Source organism: Theropithecus gelada, chromosome 9, assembly GCF_003255815.1.
Source record: "Theropithecus gelada isolate Dixy chromosome 9, Tgel_1.0, whole genome shotgun sequence".
NCBI classification, from domain to species: domain Eukaryota; kingdom Metazoa; phylum Chordata; class Mammalia; order Primates; family Cercopithecidae; genus Theropithecus; species Theropithecus gelada.
Genome location: NC_037677.1, coordinates 60,886,620 through 60,910,333, shown reverse-complemented (window position 1 = coordinate 60,910,333; position 23,714 = coordinate 60,886,620). Strand labels below are relative to the sequence as shown.

Sequence of the window (23,714 nt, the reverse complement as noted above, 5' to 3'; positions counted from 1 at the left end):
ACTAATCCAACATGAAACTAACACGACAAACAGGGTGGATTCTTAGATGAATCTAAGGTTTATCCCATATTACTAAAATTACTTGCTTGGTGATCTCTTGCAAATTTTTTGGGACTGGCTGACTATTATAGAATTCCTCAGTGTAGCAAAAATGGGACGAATCAAAGTGTTACTGTTGTAAAGAATACAGCTGCTTAAGTATATTAAGAATTTTTTTCTTCTAATTCTGCCCCAAGTTCCTGGTAGCACTAATCTGGTGTATGTCAATGTACCTGTCTTTCCTGCCTGGCACTATTTGATGGATGTCTGAACTTTATAAGGAACCAACCAACTACTGACTTGATTTTTACAGGTAATTGCAATGCTAAATTGGCAAGTATTCTAATAAAGCTTCGAACTAAATGCCTCATGAACAAACTGTTCCTATTCCATCCTGGAACCTATCACCCACAGAGAACCTGTCTTCTGATATCTTCAACTTCCCTCCCTGCTACCAACAACTTTTAAATATCTAGTCTTATCATTTCCTCTTGTACTTTGGTGGAATCATCGTCCTTCAGCCTTATAGAGGCAGACTTTCTATCTATGCTTTTGATACTATCCTTTCTAACTCTAGATGCCTTACTCCAGCAGTTATTGCCTCCCTTTTATCTTTAATCTCCTCCTTGTCAATGCTTGCTTATTGAAGTCTCCTGCTACCAAAAAAAATACCTTCACTTTAGCCATTCTAGCAAATTACCACTCCAGTCTTTCACTTTACTCCTTTAAAACTGCAAAAGCAAGAAATGCTTATTACATTCCACAAATGGTCATGGGACACTGGTTATCTACACGCAAAGAAAGAGGCTGGACTTCTGCTTCACATTATATTAAAAAGAATTACTCAAGATGGATCAAAGACCTAAATGTAAAAGCTAAAATTATAAAAACTGTGGGAAGAAAACACAGGAGCAATCTTTGTGACGTTGGACTAAGCAATGGTTTAGCTATGACATCAAAAGTACAGGCAACAAAAGGAATAAACAGGACATTATCCAAATAAAAACCTTTTGTGCTTCAAAGAATAACATCAGGAAAGTTAAACAGGATGGGCATGGTGGCTCAAATCTGTAATCCCAGCACTTCGGAAAGCCGAGGCAGGAAAATCGCTTGAGTTCAAGACCAGTCTGGGCAATCTAGCAAGACCCTGTCTCCACAAAAAAAGTTTAAAAATTAGCCAGGTATGGTAGTGTGTGCCTGCAGTCCTAGCTACTCATGATGCTGAAGCGGAAGGATTACTTAAGCCCAGGAGTTCAAGGATGCAGGGGGCACAATCACACCACTGCACTCTAGCCTGGGCCCCAGAATGAGAACCTGTCTCTAAAAAAATAAAAATAAAAATTTGTGGTAAAATATATGTAACATAAAATTAGCCATTTAGACTATTTTTAAAATTATGGTAAAATATATATAATAGAAATTTTACCATTTTAATTATTTTAAGTGTACAATTCACTGGTGTTAAGTACATTTACAATACCTTGCAACCATCAGCCACTATCCATTTTCAGAACTTTTTCATCAAAACCAAATAGAAAACTGTACCCATTGAATAACAATTCCCATCTCTCCCTCCCCAAAACCCCTGGTAACCCTCTATTCTACGTTCCGTCTGTATGGATTTGCCTATTCTAGGTATCTCCTATAATAAGAATCATATAATGTTTGTCAATTCTAGCTTATTTCACTTAACATGTGCTTTCTTTTTTTTCTTTTTTCTTTTTTGGAGACAGGGTCTCACTCCAGTTGCCCAGGCTGGAGTGCAGTGATGCAATCTTGGCTCACTGCAGCCTCAACCTTCCAGGCTCAGATGACTCTTCCACCTCAGCCTCCCAAGTAGCTGGGACTATAGGCGTGCACCACCAAAATTTTTTGTATTTTTAGTAGAGACGGGATTTCATCATGGTGACCAGGCTGGTGTCAAACTCCTGGACTAAGGCAATCTGCTTGCCTCAGCCTCCCAAAGTGCTGAGATTACAGGTGTGAGCCACCACACCCAGCCAACATGATTTTTTCAAGGTTCATCCATGTTATAAGCAGGGTATCAGAATTTCGTTTCCTTTTTTAAGGCTGAATAATATTCTGCTATCTATATATACCACATGTTTATCCATTCATTTGTTGATAGACATTTGGGTTGCTTCTAACTTTGGGCTATAGTGAATAAATGCTGTTATGAAGATTGGTGTGTATCTGACTCCTTGCTTTAAATTCTTCTGGGTATGTACCTAGAAATAGAATTGCTGGATCACGTGGTACCCCTAAACTTTTTGAGGAGCTGGCAGACTATATTCCACAGCAGTGACACCACTTTATATTCCCATTCCTCACTGCCTTTTAAACTACTGCTTTTAGGAAAAAAAAAAAAAAAAAATCTAATAACCTCCCAGCACTTTGGGAAGCCAAGGCAGGAGGATCGCTTGAGAACAGGAATTCAAGACCAGTCTGGGAAACATAGTGAGACCCTGTCTTTACAAAAAAATAAAAATAAAAAATGAACAAAGTGTGGTGGCACTTGCCTATAGTTTCAGCTACTTAAAGGCTGAGGCAGGAAGATTGCTTGAGCCCAGGAGTTCGAGGTTGCTATGCCCATACCACTACACTCCAGCCTTGGCAACAGAATGAGACCTCATCTCTTAAAAAAACAATGGAACACCACAAACCTTTAATTCTAGGAGTGGCCATGAGAGTCTACCAATTAAGTACTGGTTAAATAATAGGTTATTTCTAATTTTTCTCTATTATAAACAATATTGTAACAAAAATGCTGTGTCTGTATCTGCACACTTGGGGGAGTATCTCTGTAGGATAAATTCCTAGATGTGGAATTGCTAAATGACTTTTACATTTTGATAAATGTCAAACTTCCCTCCAAAACAGTTGCAATGATTTACACCTACCCATTTCATAAAACCCTTGCCATTTTCAATCCTTGTATTCTTTGACAATCTTAGCAAGGCAAAAATATTTTAATGGTTTAAATTTTTTAAGTTTTTATTTGCACTTCTTGTTATATCATAACATATCTCGGCCAGGCGCAGTGGCTCACGCCTGTAATCCCAGCACTTTGGGAGGCTGAGGCGGGTGGATCTCTTGAGGTCAGAAGTTAAAGACCAGCCTGACCAATATGGTGAAATCCCATCTCTACTAAAAATACAAAATTAGCTAGGTGTGATGGTGCACGCCTATAACCACAACTACTTGGGAGCCTGAGGCAAGAGAATTGCTTGAACCCGGAGGTGGAGGTTGCAGTGAGCCGAGAGCACGCCACTGCACTCGAGTCTGGGCAACAAGAGCAAAACTCCATCTCAAAAAAAAAAAAAAAAAAAAACCTCAATGAAGGGTTTGAGTCTTAGCAGTTAAAGCCAATGTTGATTGTAGGTTAAAAAACAAAAAACTGTCAACCTGTCATCTTAATTGTAGTTCTGTTGTAGTCATTACAGAGGAAAATGAATTCTTGATGCATGGGAAGTTATTTAATTTGGCTTTCATGTAAAATCCCCTCCAAAATATAGTAACACTCCCTTTTTTTTGAGATGGGGTCTGGTTCTGTCACCCAGGCTAAAGAGCAGTGACGCTATCTTGGCTCACCTTCCACCTCCAGGGCTCAAGCAATCCTCCCACCTCAGGCCTCCCGAGTAACTGGAACTACAGGCATGCACCACCATGCCCGGCTAATTTTTGTATTTTTTGTAGAGATGAGGTTTCACCATATTGCCCTGGCTGGTCTCAAACTCCTGAGCTCAAGCAATCTACCTGCCTTGACCTCCCAAAGTACTGGAATTACAGGTGTGAGCCATCACACCTTGCCCAAAATATATTAAGACTTTCCTTAGTTTAAGAACTATCTTCGGCCAGGTGCGGTGGCTCAAGCCTGTAATCCCAGCACTTTGGGAGGCCAAGACGGGCGGATCATGACGTCAGGAGATCGAGACCATCCTGGCTAACACAGTGAAACCCCGTCTCTACTAAAAAAAATACAAAAAAACTAGCTGGGCGAGGTGGCGGGCGCCTGTAGTCCCAGCTATTCGGGAGGCTGAGGCAGGAGAATGGCGTGAACCCGGGAGGCGGAGCTTGCAGTGAGCCGAGATCTGGCCACTGCACTCCAGCCTGGGCGACAGAGCGAGACTCTGTCAAAAAAAAAAAAAAAAGGAACTATCTTCAAGTTATTCATCTGGATCCCATCCTTAACAAACCATTACTGCTAATCTGTCTTCAGCGACATTATTATAGACATACCAGGTTATCTAAAAACTCAGCTCTGAATTTACATTGTAACATTACTAAAAATTCAATGGAGATCATTATACTGTAATGTATTTTAATTGTCCATTCTTCTAGGACCTGGAAGTCTTACTCCTGTGTTAGATTAAATCTTAAGAAATCCAGAGGTTTTTCTTTCTAGTACTCAGGGCTTTAACTGAGTTCGGATTTTTTTTTTTAACATTATAGCATTTAATAGGAAAAAACCATTTGAAGATCATTTATCTTTCATATAACTGTAACTGAAAATGTCAACTAATTATACAGTGTTTTTCCCCATAAAACACAATTTAGTGCCAGGAGAAAAAAGAACTATTTCTTCAGATAACTTTATATGTGTCCTTTTTTTCCCATTAAAAATTAGATAGCCCAAAGTATCTTCCTTTTGGCCTTAATGACAGGACCTGACGCCAAAGCTGCGCGTTCAATTAGAGTAACATTTCTATGCTTTTTTCCTTTCTATTGAGTGTCTGCTGTTAAAAAAAAAAAAACAACAACAAAAACTTTATGCTTTTGTAAAATATCACTAGAATACACACAGTAAGGGAGCAACATTCTTACACAGCAAGACTACACTTCTAATATGTGAGTAAGGAAGGCACACTGAAGTAGACAAGACCATTTTGGAGGTTTTGGAGATTGTTACAAAACCTCCAAAGAAAAATGTCAGTAATATAATTTGAACATGATCGCTACCTTCTTCTTCTAACCCGACACATCCATAAAAATATTCTATGATTAGCTAATCTAAAACTACTATATTTTATTTTTTTTACAAAGGCAAAAGATAAGTCACACCCCAAAATGCCAGTAACAGAGTACAAAATTTCCAATAATTCTTCTCTAGGTGCTTGGTTAACAAAGGCTAATCATCTAGACTGGGAATTTATCCAGTCCCTTTGCTTCTTAGTGGGAAAATTATACAATAACACTGTACATCCACCCATTTCAGTTATCTCAGTCTGAGTACCACAGTTCAACCCATTAGAGGGCAGTGTTGTTAAAAGTTATGCCGTTAAAAAAAAAAAAAAGCTGAATAACTCAAAACTTTTTGTATTTGTTTATATATATTATACTCTAACACTAATTTGCTCCTTAGTAACAAGGTAAACAAAATCGTAAGCCAAAATATCATATTTATGATATATTTAAGGCCAGGCATGGTGGCTCATGCCTGTAATCCTAGCACTTTGGGGGGCCAAGGTGAGAGGATCACTTGAGCCCAGCCAGGAGTTCAAGACCAGCCTGGGCAACAAAGCAAAACCACATCTCTACAAAAATACAAAAATTAGCTGGACATGGTGATGTGCACCAGTAGCCCCAGCTACTCAGGAGGCTGAGGTGGGAGGATTGCTTCAGCCCAGGAGGTGGCAGCTGTAGTGAGCCATGATTGTGCCACTGCACTCCAGCCTAGGTGACAGAGTGAGACCCTGTCTCCGAAAGAAAATAAAGTAAAATAAAATAAATACACAAATACATATATAAATATCATGTTACATTTATGATATCATAAATACCATACTGTAGGAAATAATTACTTCAGAGAAAAAAAATGAAAATCACTTTCCCACCAGAATCAAAAAAGTTTTTCTACCACTCTAAATAGATTATTGTTTATTTGCATAGGTTGTTATTTATATTACTTTAACTAGACTTTATGAGTTCACTTAACTATCTTTTCAGGGCACAAAACTGAATGTTTACATTTCAAAAACTTCAAATTCCATTTCTCTGCTCTAGTCAAAATTATTAGCTTTTCCATTTACAAGCTGTAGTAAATTCTTAGAGTTTTTATTTGTTTTTTAATACCGGAAAAGACAGAGATGACTTGCCAAAAGTTAACAGATGGTCAGTAACATAAGTAAAGCCTTTTTTGGCTGGATACAATGACTCGCGCCTGTAATACCAATACTCTGGGAGGCTGATGTGGGAGGATCACTTGAGCCCAGGAGTTTGAGAACAGCCTAGGCAATATAGTGAAACCCTGTCTCTACAAAAATTTAAAAATTATCCAAACATGGTAGTGTGCACCTGTATTCCCAGCTCATCGGGAGGCTGAGGTGGGAAGATCACTTCTGCCCAGGAGTTGGAGGGAGCAGTGAGCTATGATCATGCCACTGGACTTAGGCCCAGATGACAGAGTGAGACCCTGCCTCTATTTAAAAAAAAAAAAAAAAGGCTGTTTTGTTTTATGGGGTTTTTTGTTTGTTTGTTTTTTGAGATGGAGTCTCGCTCTGTTGCCCCGGCTGGCGTGCAGTGGCGCAATCTCGGCTCACTGCAAGCGCCACCTCCTGGGTTCATGCCGTACTCCTGCTTCAGCCTCCCGAGTAGCTGAGACCACAGGCACCCACAACCACACCTGGCTAATTTTTTGTATTTTTAGTAGAGACGGGGTTTCACTGTATTAGCCAGAATGGTCTCGATCTCCTGACCTCGTGATCTGCCCGCCTCGGCCTCCCAAAGTGCTGGGATTACAGGCGTGAGCCACCGTGCCTGGCCTGTTTTATGTTTTTAAATAGCAAAGGAGTTCCAAAAATATCTTGCCAAAAAAATTCTATTTGCTAAAATGCTGGAACAAATTATTACTTCCACTGAAGGTGATGTCATCGCTTAGACAGTTCTCTAAATACAGATATTTGAAATTCCTTTCTAAATCATTCAAAATACAGATGTTCCCAGGCTACAAGGGATTAAACTAACTGACATCAGAACACAAATTTTCTTCCATTTGGCAACTGAGATACCTTTTTTCCTTTTTTTGAGACAGAGTTTTGCTCTGTCACCCAAGCTGGAGTGCAGTGGTGCAATCTCAGCTCACTGCAATCTCTGCTTCCCAGGCTCAAGTGATCTTCCTATCTAAGCCTCCTGGGTAGCTGGGACTACAGACGTGCACCACCACTCTCGGCTAATTTTTTTCTTTTTAATTTTTTGTAAATAAAGACAAGGTCTAGCTCTACTGTTCAGACTGGTCTCAAGCTCCTGGGCTCAAACCATCCTCTCACCTCAGCCTTCCAAAGTGCTGATATTACAGGCATGAGCCACCATGCCTGGCCTTCTAATGCTAGTAGCTAAATACCTTCTGCTGTGATTTATAATATGTAAGAATGGTTGTACCTTTCTCAAAAATTCAATAAAACTGCTTGAGCTACAAAACTAGAATATTTAAAAAATAGGTTTGAAATGTTTAGAAATATTTAGTTTTTTTTTTTTTTAAAGTGTATAGATCACTTTCCTACAGTGATTTATTTTGACTTATTGGCAACAGTCCATTGACTGTGGGCTGGATATTTCTTCAAAAGGGCCATTGTATATACAGAAAATTTCCAAAAAACAGTCTTCCAAAACATTGAATTCATGACATTTTTTTTTTTTTTTTGAGAGGGAGTCTCGCTCTGTTGCCAGGCTGGAGTGCAGTGGCACGATCTCGGCTTACTGCAATCTCTTCTCCCGGGTTCAAGCCATTCTCCTGACTCGGCCTCTTGAGTAGCTGGGATTACAGGTGCGCCACCACACCCAGCAAATTTTTGTATTTTTAGTAGAGATGGGGTTTTACCATGTTTGCCAGGATGGTCTTGATCTCCTGACCTCGTGATCCACCTACCTTGGCCTCCCAAAGTGCTGGGATTACAGGCATGAGCCACCGCTCCCAGCCGTAATTTTGTTTTATATGCTTCCTAGAAGCATGCAAATCTAGAGAATTTAGCTATTTACAAACTTTATGACAAAAAATGTGTAAAACCATGCAATAATCTGATAAAATCTGTAACCGTTTATTTTTTATTTTTTTAAAGGGGCTTTGTAGATATGAATTAGGTTCTGTAACAGAATGGAAAATTAGCTTAATGTAAAAATCAGGTTAATTACAATGTTCAGAAGCACTGTAAGTCACATATCAAAACATGTCTATGCAAATTAGTTTCTGCAAATCCTTACTATTAGTGTTCCTTAAGGATAATTGCTCCTGTGATTAAAATGAAAGCATATTATGGCAAATTTAAATTTTCTTCATGTCTTCTAATGGGGTTCAGGACACTCTACCCTAAAATACGGCACTGTATCATTTGAGCAGAAGCAGAAGGTCTCTCTGACCTTCTCCTATTCTTTTCCCCTTAAGCAGACCACAAAAGAATTCTCTGGGCTGGGCACGGTGGCTCACACCTGTAATCCCATCACTTTGGGAGGCTGAGGCAGGTGGATCACGAGGTCAGGAGATCGAGATCATCCTGGCTAACATGGTGAAACCCATCTCTACTAAAAATACAAAAAATTAGCCAGGCAGCGGCAGGCGCCTGTAGTCCCAGCTACTCGGGAGGCTGAGGCAGGAGAATGGCGTGAACCCGAGAGGTGGAGCTTGCAGTGAGCCAAGATCGCGCCACTGCACTCCAGCCTGGGAGACAGAGTGAGACTCCGTCTCAAAAAAAAAAAAAAAAAAAAAGAATTATCTGACCTTCCTCTCAAGCAGTATAAGACTTTCAATCCAGAAGCATCCTCTCTCTACCTGGAGGAAAGAAACATCCTTATCCTGAGACACAGAGATACCAAGAAGTATCTGAACAAACAGGCTTTGCTAATTTCCCCCCAGTTTATTACCATTAGATCATATCCTCTTTGTTCGTCATACTTCTGCATGACTATCCACTCATCAAACCTAGCATAAAAATACACAGGTTTCCTCCTCTGGGGAGAGGGCATAGCTAAACAGAAAGCAGCAGAAACCTTGGCAGAGGTAAATGCCCCTGTCTGACAGCTTTGAAGAGAGCAGTGGATCTCCCAGCACAGAGGTTGAGATCTGACAACAGACAGACTGCCTGCTCAAGTGGGTCCCTGACCCCTGAGTAGCCTAACTGGGAGACAACCCCTACTAGGTGCAGACCGACACCTCACACCTCACACAGTGGGGTACACCCCTGAGATGAAGCTTCCAGAGCGAGAATCAGACAGCAACACTCGCTGTTCAGCAATATTCTATCTTCTGCAGCCTCCGCTGCTGACACCCAGGCAAACAGGGTCTGGAGTGGACCTCAAGCAAACTCCAACAGACCTACAGCTGAGGGTCCTGACTGTTAGAAGGAAAACTAACAAACAGAAAGGACACCCACACCAAAACCCCGTCAGTACAACACCATCATCAAAGACGAAAGGTAGATAAAACCACAAAGATGGGGAAAAAGCAGTGCAGAAAAGCTGGAAATTCAAAAAATCGGAGTGCATCTCCCCCTCCAAAGGAACACAGCTCATCACCAGCAACAGAAAAAAGCTGGACGGAGAATGACTTTGACAAGTCAAGAGAAGCAGGCTTCAGTTGATCAAACTTCTCAGAGCTAAAAGAGGAACTACGTAATCAGCACAAAGAAACTAAAAACCTTGAAACAAGATTTGACCAATGGCTAACTAGAATAACCAATGTAGAGAAGTCCTTAAAAGAACTGACAGAGATGAAAACCGTAATATGAGAACTACGTGACAAAAGCTCAAGCTTCAGTAACCCACTCGATCAACTGGAAGAAACAGTATCAGCAACTGAAGATCAAATGAATGAAATGAAGCGAGAAGAGAAGTGTAGAGAAAAAAGAGTAAAAAGGAATGAACAAAGCCTCCAAGAAATATGGGATTATGTGAAAAGACCAAATCTACGTCTGATTGGGGTGCCTGAAAGTGACGGGGAAAATGGAACCAAGTTGGAAAACACTCTGCAGGATGTCATCCAGGAGAACTTCCCCAACCTAGTAAGGTGGGCCAACATTCAAATTCAGGAAATACAGAGACCACCACAAAGATATTCCTTGAGAAGAGCAACTCCAAGACACATAATTGTCAGATTCACCAAAGTTGAAATGAAGGAAAAACTGTTAAGGGCAGCCAGAGACAAAGGTCGGGTTACACACAAAGGGAAGCCCATCAGACTAACAGCAGATCTCTTGGCAGAAACTCTACAAGCCAGAAGAGAGTGGGAGCCAATATTCAACATTCTTAAAGAAAAGAATTTTCCTTTGGGAGGCCGAGACGGGCGGATCATGAGGTCAGGAGATCGAGACCATCCTGGCTAACCCGGTGAAACCCCATCTCTACTAAAAAATACAAAAAACTAGCTGGGCGTGGTGGCAGGCGCCTGTAGTCCCAGCTACTCGGGAGGCTGAGGCAGGAGAATGGCGTAAACCCGGGAGGCGGAGCTTGCAGTGAGCTGAGATCCGGCCACTGCACTCCAGCCTAGGAGACAGAGCGAGACTCCGTCTCCAAAAAAAAGAAAAGAATTTTCAACCCAGAATTTCATATCCAGCCAAACTAAGTTTCATAAGTGAAGGAGAAATAAAATCCTTTACAGACAAGCAAATGCTTAGAGATTTTGTCACCACCAGGCCTGCCCTACAAGAGATCCTGAAGGAAGCACTAAACATGGAAAGGAACAACAGGTACCAGCCATTGCAAAAATATGTCAAAATGTAAAGTCCATCGATGCTAGGAAGAAACTGCATCAACTAGCGAGCAAAATAACCAGCTAATATCATAATGACAGGATCAAGTTCACACATAACAATATTAACCTTAAATGTAAATGGACTAAATGGTCCAATTAAAAGACACAGACTGGCAAACTGGATAAAGAGTCAAGACCCATCAGTTTGCTGTATTCAGGAGACCCATCTCACATGCAGAGACACAGATAGGCTCATAATGAAGGGATGGAGGAAGATCTACCAAGCAAACGGAAAAACAAAAAAAAGCAGGGGTTGCAATTCTAGTCTCTGATAAAACAGATTTAAACCATCAAAGATCAAAAGAGACAAGGCCATTACATAATGGTAAAAGGATCAATTCAACAAGAAGATCTAACTATCCTAAATATATATGCACCCAATACAGGGGCACCCAGATTCATAAACCAAGTCCTTAGAGACCTACAAAGAGACCTAGACTTCCACACAATAATAATGGGAGACTTTAACACCCCACTGTCAATATTAGACAGATCAACGAGACAGAAAGTTAACAAGGATATCCAGGAATTGAACTCAACTCTGCACCAAGTGGACCTAATAGACATCTACAGAACTCTCCACCCCAAATCAACAGAATATACATTCTTCTCAGCACCACATCACACTTATTCCACAATTGACCACAAAGTTGAAAGTAAAGCACTCCTCAGCAAATGTAAAAAAACAGAAATTATAACAAACTGTCTCTCAGACCACAGTGCAATCAAATTAGAACTCAGGACTAAGAAACTCAATCAAAACCGCTCAACTACATGGAAACTGAACAACCTGCTCCTGAATGACTACTGGGTACATAACAAAATGAAGGCAGAAATAAAGATGTTCTTTGAAACCAATGAGAACAAAAATACAATATACCAGAATCTCTGGGACACATTTAAAGCAGTGTGTAGAGGGAAATTTATAGCACTAAATGCCCACAAGAGAAAGCAGGAAAGATCTAAAATGGACACCCTAACATCACAATTAAAAGAACTAGAGAAGCAAGAGCAAACGCATTCAAAAGCTAGCAGAAAGCAAGAAATAACAAAGATCAGAGCAGAACTGAAGGACATAGAGACACAAAAAAAAACCCTCCAAAAAATCAATGAATCCAGGAGCTGGTTTTTTGAAAAGATCAACAAAATTGATAGACCGCTAGCAAGACTAATAAAGAAGAAAAGAGAGAAGAATCAAATAGACACAATAAAAAATGATAAAGGGGATATCACCACCGACCCCACAGAAATACAAACTACCATCAGAGAATACTATAAACATCTCTACACAAATAAACTAGAAAATCTAGAAGAAATGGATAATTTACTGGACACTTACACTCTCCCAAGACTAAATCAGGAAGAAGCTGAATCCCTGAATAGACCAATAGCAGGCTCTGAAATTCAGGCAATAATTAATAGCCTACCAACAAAAAAAAGTCCAGGAACAGACGGATTCACAGCCGAATTCTACCAGAGGTACAAGGAAGAGTTGGTACCATTCCTTCTGAAACTATTCCAATCAACAGAAAAAGAGGGAATCCTCCCTAACTCATTTTATGAGGCCATCATCATCCTGATACCAAAGCCTGGCAAAGACACAACAAAAAAAGAGAATTTTAGACCAATATCCCTGATGAACATCGATGCAAAAATCCTCAACAAAATACTGGCAAACTGAATCCAGCAGCACATCAAAAAGCTTATCTACCACGATCAAGTGGGCTTCATCGCTGGGATGCGAGGCTGGTTCAACATATGCAAATCAATAAACGTAATCCAGCATATAAACAGAACCAAAGACAAAAACCACATGATTATCTCAATAGATGCAGAAAAGGCCTTTGACAAAATTCAACAGCCCTTCATGCTAAAAACTCTCAATAAATTCGGGATTGATGGAACGGATCTCAAAATAATAAGAGCTATTTATGACAAACCCACAGCCAATATCATACTGAATGGGCAAAAGCTGGAAGCATTCCCTTTGAAAACTGGCACAAGACAGGATGCTCTCTCTCACCACTCCTATTCAATATAGTGTTGGAAGTTCTGGCCAGGGTAATCAGGCAAGAGAAAGAAATAAAGGGTATTCAATTAGGAAAAGAGGAAGTCAAATTGTCCCTGTTTGCAGATGACATGATTGTATATTTAGAATACCCCCACTGTCTCAGCCCAAAATCTCCTTAAGCTGATAAGCAACTTCAGCAAAGTCTCAGGATACAAAATCAATGTACAAAAATCACAAGCATTCTTATACACCAGTAACAGACAAACAGAGCCAAATCATGAATGAACTCCCATTCACAATAGCTTCAAAGAGAATAAAATACCTAGGAATCCAACTGACAAGGGATGTAAAGGACCTCTTCAAGAAGAACTACAAACCACTGCTCAGTGAAATAAAAGAGGACACAAACAAATGGAAGAACATTCCATGCTCATGGATAGGAAGAATAAGTATTGTGAAAATGGCCATACTGCCCAAGGTAATTTATAGATTCAATGCCATCCCCATTAAGCTACCAATGATTTTCTTCATATAATTGGAAAAAACTGCTTTAAAGTTCATATGGAACCAAAAAAGACCCTGCATTGCCAAGACAATCCTAAGCCAAAAGAACAAAGCTGGAGGCATCACACTACCTGACTTCAAACTATACTACAAGGCTACAGTAACCAAAACAGCATAGTACTGGTACCAAAACAGAGCTATAGACCAATGGAACAGAACAGAGCCCTCAGAAATAATACCACACATCTACAGCCATCTGATCTTTGACAAACCTGACAAAAACAAGAAATGGGGAAAGGATTCCCTATTTAATAAATGGTGCTGGGAAAATTGGCTAGCCATAAGTAGAAAGCTGAAACTGGATCCTTTCCTTACTCCTTATACGAAAATTAATTCGAGATGGATTAGAGACTTAAATGTTAGACCTAAAACCATAAAAACCCTAGAAGAAAACCTGGGTAATACCATTCAGGACATAGGCATGGGCAAGTGCAGGGGCCTTTGAAAACAGTATGCTGAGAATAGATAGGGCTCAAGGACAGTATCTCCAATTGAACTTTTAATGAACTCCCGTAGGCGCCAAGAAGGCGGGCAGATAAAGAAGAACATAGAAACAAAGAACTGAGTAGAAGGTTATATCTGGGAAAAGAAAGTTTGTTTTGCATTGCATTCTTTCTGCTGACGTGGGGTTTATGGAGTATAAATAAAGTGAGGCGGAGGCTCTGAGCGCGGCCGCCATGTTCTCTGTGTGTCTTTGTCTTTTGTGTGTTCTTTCATTCTCCACCACCCCCGGCACGGACCCCAACAGGCAAGCACTTCATGACTAAAACACCAAAAGCAATGGCAATGAAAGTCAAAATACACAAATGGAATCTAATTAAACTAAAGAGCTTCTGCACAGCAAAAGAAACTACCATCAGGCAACCTACAGAATGGGAGAAAATTTTTGCAATCTACTCATCTGACAAAGGGCTAATATCCAGAACCTATAAAGAACTCAATCAAATTTACAAGAAAAAAACAACCCCATCAAAAAGTGGGCAAAGGATATGAACAGACACTTCTCAAAAGAAGACATTCATACAGCCAACAGACACATGAAAAAATGCTCATCATCACTTGCCATCAGAGAAATGCAAATCAAAACCACAATGAGATACCATCTCACACCAGTTAGAATGGCAATCATTAAAAAATCAGGAAACAACAGGTGCTGGAGAGGATGTGGAGAAATAGGAACACTTTTACACTGTTGGTGGGACTGTAAACTAGTTCAACCATTGTGGAAAACAGTGTAGCAATTCCTCAAGGATCTAGAACTAGAAATACCATTTGAGCCAGCCATCCCATTACTGGGGATATACCCAAAGGATTATAAGTCATGCTGCCATAAAGACACATGCACACGTATGTTTATTGCGGCACTATTCACAATAGCAAAGACTTGGAATCAACCCAAATGTCCATCAGTGACAGACTGGATTAAGAAAATGTGGCACATATACACCATGGAATACTACGCAGCCATAAAAAAGGATGAGTTTGTGTCCTTTGTAGGGACATGGATGCAGCTGGAAACCATCATTCTCAGCAAACTATCACAAGAACAGAAAACCAAATACCCCATGTTCTCACTCATAGGTGGGAATTGAACAATGAGATCACTTGGACACAGGAAGGGGAATATCACACACCGGGTCCTATTGTGGGGTTGGGGGAGGGGGAAGGAATAGCATTAGGAGATATACCTAACGTAAATGACAAGTTAATGGGTGCAGCACACCAACATGGCACATGTATACATATGTAACAAACCTGCACGTTGTGCACATGTAACCTAGAACTTAAAGTATAATAATAATTTTTTTAAAAAGTTAGAAAAAATGAATAAGACCTACTGTTTGATAGCACAACAGGGTGACTATAGTCAATAGCAAGTTAACTCTAAAATAACTTAGAGTTTGCAACTCAATGGATAAATGCTTGAGGTGATGGATACCCCATTCTCCATGATGTGATTATTTCACATTGCATGCCTGTATCAAAACATTTTCTGTACCCCATAAATATATACACCTACTATGTACCCATAAAAATTAAAATTTTTTAAAAAGTTTAAAACTAAACTGTCATCTACTTGTTATTTTTCTTACAGATGTAAATTTGATTCTTGTTCAATTTGTGTTGAGCTGAAACTAGAAACTATCTTTTATTTGTAGAAATGAAAGAAAAATGAAAGTTTATATTCATCCTGGTTTTTAAAAAGTTAGAAATGTTCATTACAAATACCTCCCCAAAGTGTTCTAGAGAGGATTTAATGGGATAATCTAAAGTTTTCAACATAATTCTTGAATAATATGAGTTTCTCAATAAACGCTAAAAAAAAAAAAACAAAACAAAACACAGGCTTCCCTGTTTGGGTTCTTATTTTTTTCCTATGTCTTTTCTTTTTTTAAGACAGGGTCTTACTCTGTCACCCTGGCTGGAATGCAGTGTTGTGCTCGTGGCTCACTGTATCCTCAACCTCCTCAGGCTCAGGTGATCCTCCGCCCACCTCAGCCTCCCAAGTAACTGGGTCTACAGGTACATGCCACAACACCTGGCTAATTTTTTTGTATTTTTTGCAGAGATGGAGTTTTACCATGTTGCTCAGGCTGGGGTCTTCATTTCTAAAGGCTTCTTGTCATGTAAATTTTGTATTAAATAAATTTGTACGCTTTTCTCTTGTTAATCTGTCTTTTGGTATAGGGGTCTCAGCTACGAAGCTAGTGATAGGCAAGAAAAAAACTTTCTCTCTCTTACTAGGGCAAAAGGGCAGGTGGTGTTATACAGCTGAGACAAGAAACCAAGACATGTGTATAGTAATGTTTAAGGTTAATATATAAAAGGCATATGGTTCTGCCCAAAAAAGAAAAAGGAAATGCTGGTCAATGCATTTGGTTCAGCCTCATCTTTCTGTCTTTTTGAAGACAGCAGTAATCTTCAAAATTTCTCTGAGTACCTCCTAAAATGCTTGTTAAACATCTATGTTCGCCTTTGCATAATTTTTTTAGTTGACAACTAAAATTTTTCATAATTTAATTTCAAATGATTTAATTGTCATATTGAAAATGTCGGTAATTTCTAAAAAATGATTACTTTAAAAATGTATCCACTGCAATCTAAATACCATAATGATTTGCTATCCATCATCATCCACTTAAAATATGTGAACAAAATTTTTTTTAAATACTTGGACATTTTACATCTTTTTTTTTCTTGATGGTACATTTTCATTCCATTCTTACCCTAGAACAGTGATTCTCAACAGGGGTGGAGTCACTAGAGGTAGTGGGAGGTATTTTACCTATCAGGGGACATTTGACAATGTCTGGAGACATTTTTGATTGTCACAAATTAAGGAAGGGTGCTACAGGCATCTAGTGAACCACAGATGCTATTAAACATCCTACAAAGCTGAAGATAGACCCCAACAACAAGAATTATCTGACTCAAAATGTCAATAGTACTATTGAAAAGGTTAAACCTTGTCCTACAGTGACACATTTTTATGCCTGAAAATCTTTTATCACATTATACTTCTCTATATTAAAAATATTTATACAATTAACAAAAATATGAATTTCCTAAAACAAAAAGCCTGTGTTAAAGTCCTATAACAAGGCTGTGTTAAAGATAGTATCTTCTGGATTGTTACTATAATTATTATTCACATATGTTAATCTAAATAACATGACTAAACAATCAATATCAAATATACACAAGTGAAAATATATTAAGATGTTCCTAATGCGATGGATGGGGTTTATGTTTGTTATATTTCATTAGTTATTGTGTCTGTGGATAAATATTCTAATTGTTAGAATAAAAATTCAGCACAAAGATATTTCTATTTTCATGAGAGCCGAGAAACCTTCACAAGTAGATGGAAAAGGAGTTCTATTGTAATAATGTCACTCAATTCTGTGAGCTCTAAGTTACACAGTGAGCTCTTTTTAAAAAATTATTTTAGTGATCAATCAACTAACAACCTAATAAGATTCTCTTTAAACATTGTTAAAAGCAAGGAACTTGCAAAGGCTTTGTTATATGGTCATTCAAGGCACTTACTTACACAATACCTGCAGCTACTGGGTGACCCTGAGATTTTTAAACCCCTGCTTTACTACAGAGTCCAAAAGAGGCCTTGTTTAATGAAGGGAATTTGGGAACTTCTCTTAGTTCAATATGAGAACACATTTCATTTATCAAAGTTTGGGGAGCCTCAACATTTTGTAAGTTAATGTTACTTTGGAAAACCTCTATTAACTGCCCATAACCATGTTTATTAATCCATCATGAAAACTCCAGCACAGATATTATCAAATATCTATGCTTAATCGCCTAGGTCTTAGAAACGGTATCATGAGTTTTCAGAAAATTAGATTCCCAAGAAAGAAATGGTCCAAATATGACTGAAGTTCTCTCCATTACTCCCTTACCTCTTAGACACTCTGTACTGTGCTGTGGTCAATTTTCCAGTCTCAGGGTCATGTACTGTAGCTCGGCTCAGCTACAAAAAAAGAGAAAGGACAAGGACTTACTCCAGTAGCAGGCAATTTTGGGCTTTTTGTTTGTTTTGTTTTGCCAAGCCACAGGTGATTGGAAGGGTTCAGATTGGTCTGGATGGTGGGTAATGGTCTCAAATCCACAAAAACATTTAGAAAGGTGGCAGTAAGAACAGCCACTTCCAAATCAAGAGAAAATGAGTCGACAGATTTTTGTTGTAGATTTATTGTCCTTTCACTTTTTTTTTTTTTTTTTAATCATTTGAAGCTGTATGTAAATGATTTATAGCACTGGGTTTCACAGAAACTTTCTCAGATCTAGAAGTTATTTAAATATTTTGAAAAAAAAATAGTAGACTCCTTAAATTCATTTTTCAAAACTCTCACTGAGATAAAACTGTTTTCAAATCTCTCTGGCAAAGTAAAAGGCAACTAAGTTTACAACTAATTTCTGGAAGACTGAGCTCAGAAGCGTAATTCTGTTCTTCCTACTGCCAACTTTTGAGTCAGCGAATTTTTTTAAATAAAAAACTCCAACAGGAGGAATACAGATTGACTACATAATGACAATGGTATTTTACAAGATGTATGAACAAATGCCAACACAATCACCATGAAGGAGGATGTGAATCACTGCAGTATTTATGAATGAGAGAAAACTGCATAGGTGAAGACTACCACTCCCAGATTCAGGAGGCTGCTGCTTTATTTCCCCTTTTGGCAACAAAAGGGAAAAAGAAAACAAGTATCAGGCCACTTCCCGGATATTTGACACCTGATCTGAAGAAAGATAAAAAGCATATTAATTCTCGAAAAATAACATACCAATTAAAGATTAAAAACAGAACTTCTAGTGAAGGAGAAAGACCTGTGAAACACAAAGCAGTTTACCCATGCGTATCCTGTGGTGGTAACTTGAGCTGGTGACTGAAAATGACCTACTTCCCTTAAATGAATAATTCCTGTAGGATGTACAAAATACTCATTAGAGGGCAAAATATGCAGCACACACATCTCTTACCTTTTGCTAATTCTGTAATGTACCGTCTCCAAGTCTCCTGTTATTGGGTTTGAAATGGTGGCTCGCCTCAGCTGTGAAGCCAACCATCAAAATAGTTGCATTACAAGACAAAAAACTGAATCACATTTACCCAACCAGTCAGAATTCCAGGGTTTTTACAAAGGAGGCTAAAAAGAGAAAATAACTCCATACACTTCCAGTCACCTTGTGCTGAGCCTTGAAAGACGGTGAGTTTTTTAGGTTTTGAGGGTTTTTTCCCCTCAATTTTTTGTTTGTTTTGCATAGATGGAGGACATACAAACAAAAGAGATTGGAAATTAAATTTATTTCAATGGTGAAAGGACATGACAGTGAGAAAAAGAGACATTTCTGAAATTTGAAGTCTAATTTACAGTTAAAAGAATGACCATCTGGGGGTGGGGAGAGAAAGGGAAAAAAAAGAAGAATGGCTATTTGCAATTAATGATCCATTCCAAAATCTCTGACTTTAATTTTTTTTAGTGATGGAACTGTTTGCAAAGGTTAATGTTTTAAATTCATTTTAAGGTCAATCTTTTGTCCCTTCAAGATATCCACTTATTAACATATATAGTGAAATAATCTTGGACTGAGAACAAAGGCAGAGGAAAAGAACTCATAAATGTTAAGAACAGTAAGAGAAGACAGCCTAGATAATAATTTCAATTTTTTTTTAATGGAAGGATAATTCTGAGGTGGTAAGAGCATGAAATTTTATTGCCATTAAATTTATTGACCGAAAACAATCCAAATTGAGGAATCTCCAGAATATAACTTGATCTCCAAGCTGAAATGAATTAATTACCTTGGATGGCATCAATAATACATATTAATGTTAGATCAATGTTTTGCATTTATAATGTAATCTTTGGCCAAAAAAAAAAAAAAAAGAAAAGAAAAACCACCAATTTTTGGAAGCAGTAAAATTCTAAAAGAAATTCTAAGTTCATTTTGTAGTATAGATATCCCAGATAATTCAAACCTTTGATATAAAATAAGGGTTAACAAACTATGGCTACAGACCAAATTCAGCCTGCTGCCTGTCACTGGAAATATAATTTTACTGTAATATAGCCACACTCTTTCATTTACATATTTTCTTTGGCTGCTTTTGCACTATAATGGCAGAACTAAATAGTCACAACAGAGATCATATGGCCTCCAAAGCCTAAAAAATATCTAACATTGACCTTTATGGAAAAAATCTGCCAACTCATTTGTAGTGAGAGCAAGGCATGCCTAGAATTTATTCAACAATCTCTTTATGAAAGTGATGGCAGCTTGTACTTTACTATCAAGAAGACCAAATATGTTTTAAGAACAAGCTGATGGGGGAAAAGGCAAGAGCATAAAGGGAAGTCTTTTCCACATTCTCACTAAAGAAGAGTTTTCATGCTAAACACTAAGCTTACAGATTGGGTTTACATTAGATTCTTTTTCTTTTAAGATAAATTATGTGGGTTAAAGTCAGAAAACTATCACCATTTCAAATTAACATAATGCTTGTGCCCAATTATATCCTGTTATAATAGTAATAATGTGCCTAAAAGGGAATAAAAATACTTCCACAGTATTCTTTCAATAAAAATATAGAAGTTATGAAGAAGCTGGGCTTTGAGTAGCCTCTGAGATTAGAAGACTCCAAAATATATAGAAAAGTTTATCAGGAAGACAGTGAAACACAAATTTGCTAATGGTGAATAAAAATCTCATCAATAATTTTCATAATTCAGTGCTTAAAAACCAGCTGAAGGGTACATTACTTGTGTTGATAACAAATGGAAAAACTGGCATAAACAGAGCATCATTAGTAACTCCATTATGCTGAGGCAACAATATCTTTAAAAAATCTGTGGCGTTATTAGTATATCAATTATCCTATTTTCTTACAAAGAAAAATTGATACAAAGGTACAGTATATTGAGGAGAAATAAAAAAAAAAACATTATTTACCCTTGGTTTTGCTAGGTCTTTGACGATTTCAATTTCTGCATCAGAAATAATATCATGGAAGCGAATAATACGAGGCTTGTCCCATTCATCCTCCTGTTTAGCTGGAGCTAGAATAAATTTAGGATTCCGGTTTCCATCATGGTAGCGGCAAAAGAGTTTTTTCTGTCTCCGAGGGGTCTAAAGTTAAGAATATGATGAATATATTAGAATAATAATACTTTTAATATCTATTCCTATGCAGATAAGAGACAATAATCATGCTTGCATATACAGAGTATCTTTGGAAAAATATACAAAAGTAGTACTCTGCAAATATTTTGCCTCAAACAGGATGTTCAGAATTTTAAATACAGTATTAATGATGATTTTCTGGGTGAGAGAGGCGAAGTCTTAAATAAGTTCAAATGTTTAAATATGAAAAACACAATGCCATGTTTATGAAAATATTAAATGCCCGGCATTGCTCTAAATGGCACAAAGTAACTGGCAAGCACCCAGAGACAAAAAGTTTCTAGAAGAAAAAAAAAAACTAGGTTTTCCTAAATACTTCACAGTTAAATGCTTGTGTCAAAAAAAAAAAAAAAAAAAAGGAAATTTTTAAGGGCAAAATCAAAAATGGACAGCTCTGAAAAAGGAAAAAGTTATTAAACAAAGATCCCGGATGCTTTTATTAGGCAGTATAAAAATAGAGCAGTCAACAAAACAAATTCCCTTCAATCATCTATATATTATATTAATAAGTTATTTTGTTGCCTACTTCTCTTAATTAAACAAGTATGTCAGGCCTGGCATGGTGGCTCATGCCTATAACCCCAGTACTTTGGGAAGCTGACGTAGGAGGATCACTTGAGCCCAACGAGACCAAGACCAGCCTAGGTCACACAGCAAAATCTCATCTCTACAAAAAATTTAAAAAATTAGCCGGACATGAGGGCACTTGCCTGTAGTCCCACATACTTGAGGGGCTGAAATGGGAGGACTGCGTAAGCCCAGGAAGTAGAGGTTGCAGTGAGCCATGATCATGCCACTACACTCCAGCCTGGGTGACAGAGCAAGATGCTGTCTCAAAAATAAAACAAAACAAGTATGTCACATAAGCAGGAATATGAGTAGTTTGTTTCAATTATTATACTAATAATATACTAAAACAAATAATGGTTTATGTTTATTCTCCATGTACTTTACCTAGAATCAAATCCAAGGCTTTAATTTTTACTAAGTCTTTTTACATAATGATGAGATGAATTTAGCTATTCTGAGAAAAAGAATTTTTTGTTTTTGTTTTTGTTTAGACAGAGTCTTGCTCTGTCACCCAGACTGGATTGCAATGCCTTGATCTTGGCTCACTGCAGCCTCCGCCTCCTGGGTTCAAGCAATTCTCCTGCCTCAGCCTCCCAAGTAGCTGAGATTACAGGTCCCTTCTACCATGCCTGGCTAACTTTTTGTATTTTTAGTAGAGATGGGGTTTCGCCATGTTGGCCAGGCTGGTCTTGAACTCCTGACCTCAGGTGATCCACCCGCCTTGGCCTCCCAAAGTGCTGGGATTACAGGCATGTGCCATCGTGCCCAGCAAGAATGTTCTTTTGATCTTAGGCAAAGTTGAGTACGTGTTACATTAACAGACTGGCAAATTAGCAGACTCTTGTTTTATATCTACAGTTTTGTTCCCTAAGAGTTATTAAGAGCAATAAAAATTTCTGCTTATTATGGAAATTTGAACACTAGATACTTGACATTACAAAACTTGTGAATTTTTAGGTGACAATGGTATTGTAGTTATTTTGAATTTGTATCTTTAAAAAAACATACTAAAATATTTAGTAATAAAACAGAAGAGAAAATGTTTAATAAGGGGACGGGCACGGTGGCTTACGCTTGTAATTCCAGCACTTTGGGAGGCCGAGGCGGGCAGATCACGAGATTAGGAGATAGAGACCATCCTGGCTAACACGGTGAAACCCCATCTCTACTAAAAATACAAAAAATTAGCTGGGTGTGGTGGCAGGCGCCTGTAGTCCTAGCTACTCAGGAGGTTAAGGCAGGAGAATGGCATGAACCCGGGAGGTGGAGCTTGCAGTGAGCCGAGATCGCACCACTGCGCTCTAGCCTGGGCAACTGAGCGAGACTCCATCTCAAAAAAAAAAAAAAAAAGAAAAGAAAGAAAGAAAAGAAAAGAAAATACTTAATGATTCTAACAGTGTCACTATCTTTGTATTTACTCATTAGCTGAAGCATATCCTCCTAGGACTCCATGAACCTAGCTATCAAAAGTGTCCCATAGGTACTGTATACTTTGCTGTTAGTGGTTAAGCTGTCAACAGTCATCAATATCAAAATGTAAAGCCCAGCTTGAGTTTACTAGCAGTAAAGAAAACGTTAAACACTTTTCAAATGTTTACACTTAAAAGTACTTACTCCAAAAATTCATTAACTCTTTCTATGCATGCCTGCATTCAATTGAAAACTAATACCACATGAAATTCCTTTTCAAAAGGTTCCATAATCAATTAATATTGAGAAAGAATGTATATCATATCACAATGCACGTTATCATAAAAAGGTTCTGAGAAGTCTTGAGGCTAAACAAAAACCTACGTTCAACTTTAACAAATGTTCCCCAGACTTTGTTCTTTTTTGCTTTTGACCTAATATCTATTAAGATCTTTGGAACTGGAATTCTGAGTTATAAATACATAAATATAAATATACAATAAACAAAGAAATATTAAAGATTTATTTAATATTTTATTTAATTAAAGATAAAGACAAAATCTGTTAAAAACTTTCTGCATTTTGAGTATTAAATAGACTAAAGCATTTCACTAAGCAATCTTGTCAAGGTTAACTAGGAGCAAAACTACAAGGGATTATTGTATAGATGAA

The 23,714-nt window shown here is 38.1% G+C and overlaps 1 protein-coding gene across 5 annotated transcripts in view; it reads right to left on the bottom strand.

Annotated features, from left to right (window-relative positions):
* The window catches only part of P4HA1 (prolyl 4-hydroxylase subunit alpha 1), an 87,381-nt gene that overhangs the window by 22,334 nt on the left and 41,333 nt on the right, over positions 1 to 23,714 (bottom strand). For 3 of the 5 annotated variants that reach the window (XM_025397525.1, XM_025397527.1, XM_025397529.1), the window contains 2 exons: positions 20,832 to 21,008; positions 18,861 to 18,931 (listed from right to left, as the gene is read on the bottom strand). In XM_025397525.1, coding sequence (XP_025253310.1) covers positions 18,861 to 18,931; positions 20,832 to 21,008 — 248 coding nt within the window. Of the gene's footprint in view, positions 1 to 17,773; positions 17,845 to 18,860; positions 18,932 to 20,831; positions 21,009 to 23,714 lie in introns of all 5 variants that reach the window. The other 2 variants (XM_025397526.1, XM_025397528.1) reach the window with 1 other exon arrangement.